Source organism: Portunus trituberculatus, chromosome 49 (assembly GCF_017591435.1).
Source record: "Portunus trituberculatus isolate SZX2019 chromosome 49, ASM1759143v1, whole genome shotgun sequence".
Lineage (NCBI taxonomy): Eukaryota > Metazoa > Arthropoda > Malacostraca > Decapoda > Portunidae > Portunus > Portunus trituberculatus.
Window position 1 is genome coordinate 12,735,360 of NC_059303.1, and position 5,000 is coordinate 12,740,359.

Sequence of the window (5,000 nt, forward strand, 5' to 3'; positions counted from 1 at the left end):
TCAATATCACTGCAAGATCTCCCCGCGGGAGTCTTTGGCCCCGTGAGTTTCAAAAAAATTGACATCACGAACACAAGGATCCACACAGTGGAGGAACAAGCGCTGGTCAACTCCCACACCACGCTGGAATATCTGAACATCCAGGACAACAAGATCAACAACTTTTCTTTCGAAACGCTGAAATTGTTTACTGCCTTGGTGAACTTTAACATTGCCAACAACAAACTCTCAGGAACTTGTCCGGATATCGAGTCGGGCTCTCTGTTATTCCTCAACTTATCCGATAACAGTGGCTTCACCCTCAGGGCAGAAACCTTTCTCAAAGCCCCCTATCTTGAGAAGATCTTTCTCAACAACATGAGGCTGGGCGCATCCGTACCAGCTGACGTGTTCAAGTCGCTCAAGTTTCTGGAAGAGCTCCAAATGAACCACAACGATATCCCGGGCGAGCTTATAGAAAACTTCATCGACCCTGAGCTGAGGCCGCTGATGTCTCTCACGCTCAACAACAACAAGATCACACAGCTTCACCATCTGGCGATAACCGGTAAGTCACACTATACAACAACAGCCATGCACGCCTGCCCAGCCAACAACAGGCACCATTACCTTCGCAAGCCCTTCCCACACTCAAACGTGACCAAATTTTCAAAACTCTAGTTCCTTATCTCCTATCCTTCTTATATTGCATGGTAGTAAATTTTCCATCGATGAGAGAGAGAGAGAGAGAGAGAGAGAGAGAGAGAGAGAGAGAGAGAGAGGGGGGTAGGATATATAAATAGATCAGTGGATACAGAAACAGGTAAAAACAAGAGCCCATACCACGCTTGCGCACTCTCCCACCCACCCACACACACACCCACACACACACACACACAAGCTCACGCACGACTCTACTAATAAAAAGGATAAAAACACGATATAACGCTGAATTTCATTTTTCCTAATAACCCATCACTTAAAAGCCCCTTTACTTGTTTGGTTAAAAAATGCATGGTGTGTGTGTGTGTGTGTGTGTGTGTGTGTGTGTGTGTGTGTGTGTGTGTGTGTGTGTGTTTCAATTACCAGATGACGTTTCGGGGGAAGGGGAAGGAAAGACAGCAGATCGCCAGTAGTAGTAGTAGTAGTAGTAGTAGTAGTAGTAGTAGTAGTAGTAGTAGTAGTAGTAGATCTATCTCTTTACTAACGTGGCAATCTTATGGTGTAGCCCAGACAAGGCACGACACACACACACACACACACACACACACACACACGTCGTCTGGTTGTTAGCATGCAGGAAAAGTGAGGTGTGTCTCGGGACGGCAACAACTGGCGGCAAAAGACATGTGGTGACCAGGTTTTAAATTTTTTTTTTTTTTTTTTTGAGGGGGTTTGCAAGTGTTTCCGCTCTCTCCTTTCCTCTCCCCTTATTTATTCACTCCATATTTCATTCCCCATTTTTCTCTCTCTCTCTCTCTCTCTCTCTCTCTCTCTCTCTCTCTCTCTCTCTCTCTCTCTCTCTCCAGCCTTTTGTATCACTCCATAATTCCCATCACGGTATTTTTTCCATCCCTTTTCACTGACTTAAGTGTTTTTCCTGCGTGCCTCTGCCACTCTGCCAGTGTTCGAAGTGAAGCTCTGACTAGTGTCGCTTAAAGCTTGTTATTCCTGAGGCTACCGTGACTCCCTACACTCTTCACCAATCACACTTCACCGATACCCTCAGCTAGCACGTCCTCTCCGTCCGCTACTTGCTCAACTAGTACAACATGATTCAGTAAATTCGTCTGAGATTTAATGAACAGCCGTGATTCAGTATTCAATTACTCTGCGACTTTTTTAGGACTAAATGTTCCCTTCTAGCTAAAAGAGAGATCGTATACTAATTCTCAATAAAAGTTATCCCACAAAATGCTGAAAAGAAACCACCTACGTCTGACAGCCTGATTTATTTCATTATATTTGCAAATGAGCTCCTTAATTCTTACACAGCTCCTGCTGGAAAAAAGAACGACCATCCGGGAACACAGCGCTGGTTATATGGAGAGAAAAATAAGTAAAATATATCACTCTTCCTCTGCGCGAGGCATTTCTCTCTCTCTCTCTCTCTCTCTCTCTCTCTCTCTCTCTCTCTCTCTCTCTCTCTCTCTCTCTCTCTCTCTCTCTCTCTCTCTCTCTCTCTATCTATCTATCTATTATCTATCTATCTCTCAATGAGAATTAAGAGGTTTGCATTCACGATAATCAAATCAATTTAGAAACTATCTCGGATATTCTACAAATGTAATGATTAATACACAAAATAACAGATAGTGCTACTTTGCATCAGTTGTAAAAAGAATAATGATGGCTGCTATACAAGTCTTTATTTCGTGCATTTAATAACTTCCTTTCTATTGCGGAAAAAAATTCTAGATGCTCTTGATTATATAGTCGACGCGGGAAACGTAATCAATATTATGCAATTTGTGATTAATTGTAAAAAAAAAAAAAACGAAGCAGTAATTAATAAAAACCTTAGCCTCCAGTGATGCATGATAAGCAGCGCAGTGAATGCAAGCGATGACACAACACAACACAACATAAAACGCCTCGATATTGTGTGTTCCCACCAGTACCGTACCGTACTGTATTGTATCTACCACTCAGACACGGGCGTGCACCAGCAGTACCTCCACCACCAACAACGAAATAACAATAACGGTCGAAGTATCAGTTACAAAAAAAATTAAATAAATAGAAAAAAAATCTACTGCTACTACTACTTTTTACAACTTCTTTTTTGTTTTAACACCACCACACACTAGCTGCTCCGTCACTCTTGGCACCTCATTAACCCTTCCAACACTAGACCTATGTTTTTCATAATACCTTAGAACTCTCCACTTATTTTTGCATTGAAGCCTTGAAGATATTCCTGGAGCCTAGAATATATAAAGTAAATCTGCCATTCGCTCTTGACTGTGGCCGTGAAAACCAAATTTCTATACTGATTTCAATATCACCAGAAAACCAACAGAATGTAACACTAACAGGATTTATCTTTTTTTATGTAGGGAAGCAGGCCACCCAAGGACAAAAACAAAGGAAAGGATAAAAAAAAAAAAAGGGACCACTTCAATACTGGCTCTCTAAAAAGTGTAAAAGCGTCAGCCAGAATTAGGGAGCAAATGCCTCGAAAGCTTAGGTGGTGGCATGTCTTAGGATGAACCTGTAAAGAGGTATTCTTACATAGCTAAGTCTGAAAAGAAGAGATAGGCAAGAATTATCTCTCAAGTCGATTGGTAAGCAGGCGAATGAAAGGGACTCAGTTATCAGTTTGTTGGTGCTGAGGAACTAGGAAACTTTACAAAAAGCTCAGACAAAAGCATGAATGGGTATGATAGGAGGAAATAGGTAGGCATACTTCATACAAGGCCTGTCACGTGTAGGCGTCATGGCTTCTTGCAACTTCTGTTATTTTTCCTTATGTTCCTATAAGTTCGTAATACAGCTCAACAGCATCATGAGCTCAACCAAACACACACACACACACACACACACACACACACACACACATTCCCGACAAAAATAAAGCAAATCCAGCCACCAATACCACTTTCTCTCCCTATGTAAACGTTAATCTCGCCGCCTGTCCCTGCCCACCCATCCCCTGACAAGCCACACAAGACCCACATAAGCACACCACCACCACCACCACCACCACCACCTCCCAGTCACAAGTATGGGCGACTCTCTTCCTCCTGCCAATCACTGAACCAAATCATTCCCTGACAACAACGCGTGATGCTTACTTTTCCTGCCAATCAGCGCCTTTACTGCCTATCTCTGCCTTCCTTTCTCCCTCCTCCCTCATCTTCTCTCTTCTCCTTTCACATCCTTCACATCAATTCCTCCTCCCCTCGCTGGAAACAAGACACGTAGGAACAAAAATAGCGAATAAGAGGAAAGGAGAGTCTCGAAGGGCAAAAAAAATCATCATTCTGGGAAGTCACGAGTGAGTCGCGCCTCTGTAGTTTTGGAGGAATGAACTTTGTCACTTGTGGTACAGAACGATGGTGCTTTTGACTAAATTTCTTTCTTTCTCTCTCTCTCTCTCTCTCTCTCTCTCTCTCTCTCTCTCTCTCTCTCTCTCTCTCTCTCTCTCTCACGATGGTAGTGTTATTAGAAAAAGCAGAAATGATTAAGGTAATGAAAGTAAAGAAGGAAATAAAAGAGGAGGAGGAGGAGGAGGAGGAGGAGGAGGAGGAGGAGGAGGAGGAGGGAGGAGGAGGAGGAGGAGGAGGAGGAGGAGGAGGAGGAGGAGGAGGAGGAGGAACAGGAGGAGGAAGAGGAGGAGGAGGAAGAGATCACCAGGGAAAAAAGAGAAAATGGTAAAATAAAAATATAAAATATAAAAAAAATCTTGGAAAACTATACAGATGAAAAGGAGTCTGAAAAATGAGGACTGGAAGGAGGAGGAGGAGGAGGAGGAGGAGGAGGAGGAGGAGGAGTGGGCGGAATGTTAAGGCGTGGGAGTGAAGGCGTTCGTGATACCCTAAGAATGAGATGGGCGGAGCTTCCAGAGATGAGGTGGGCGGTGTCTGTGGGAGGATGGGCGGGACTGGTGTGTGCAGGGAAAACGCGGGTGTGGGCGGGCAGATGGCAGCGCGGGGTGGGCGGCGCGGAATGGGCGGGGCGAGACAAGGGGTATATAAAGAGTGAAACTTCAACACTTGCCTTGGACTTCGGCAGGACAGCACACTCCTTGCAGGTGAGTAAGTGTGTGTGTGTGTGTGTGTGTGTGTGTGTGTGTGTGTGTGTGTGTGTGTGTGTGTGTGTGTGTGTGTGTAACCACTACAAGCATGCACCAACAGACATGTCTCTACGTAAATCAATCTTTTCCATTTGGTGCAAATTCAACTGAGCCAGAACAGCACAAACCTTATCCCTGCATGGGTGGTGTGGGCGTGAGGGCGGCAGGGTGTGGATGAGCGGTGTACGGGCGTGAAGACATGATAGGTGCTGAATGTAATGTT

At 44.4% G+C, this 5,000-nt stretch overlaps 2 protein-coding genes across 3 annotated transcripts in view; both read left to right on the forward strand.

The window, feature by feature from the left end:
- LOC123499115 (oplophorus-luciferin 2-monooxygenase non-catalytic subunit-like) overlaps positions 1–925 on the forward strand; it is a 1,188-nt gene extending 263 nt beyond the window's left edge. The window contains exon 1 of the mRNA XM_045246740.1: positions 1–925. This exon is cut by the window's left edge and continues 263 nt beyond it. Coding sequence (XP_045102675.1) covers positions 1–660 — 660 coding nt within the window. The 3' untranslated portion in view covers positions 661–925.
- A 3,773-nt stretch (positions 926–4,698) lies between these two features.
- LOC123499118 overlaps positions 4,699–5,000 on the forward strand; it is a 27,987-nt gene continuing 27,685 nt past the window's right edge. The window contains exon 1 of one of the 2 annotated variants that reach the window (XM_045246745.1): positions 4,699–4,735. The gene's annotated coding sequence lies outside the window, so the exon portion shown is untranslated. The remainder of the gene's footprint in view (positions 4,736–5,000) is intronic. The other variant, XM_045246744.1, reaches the window with a different exon arrangement.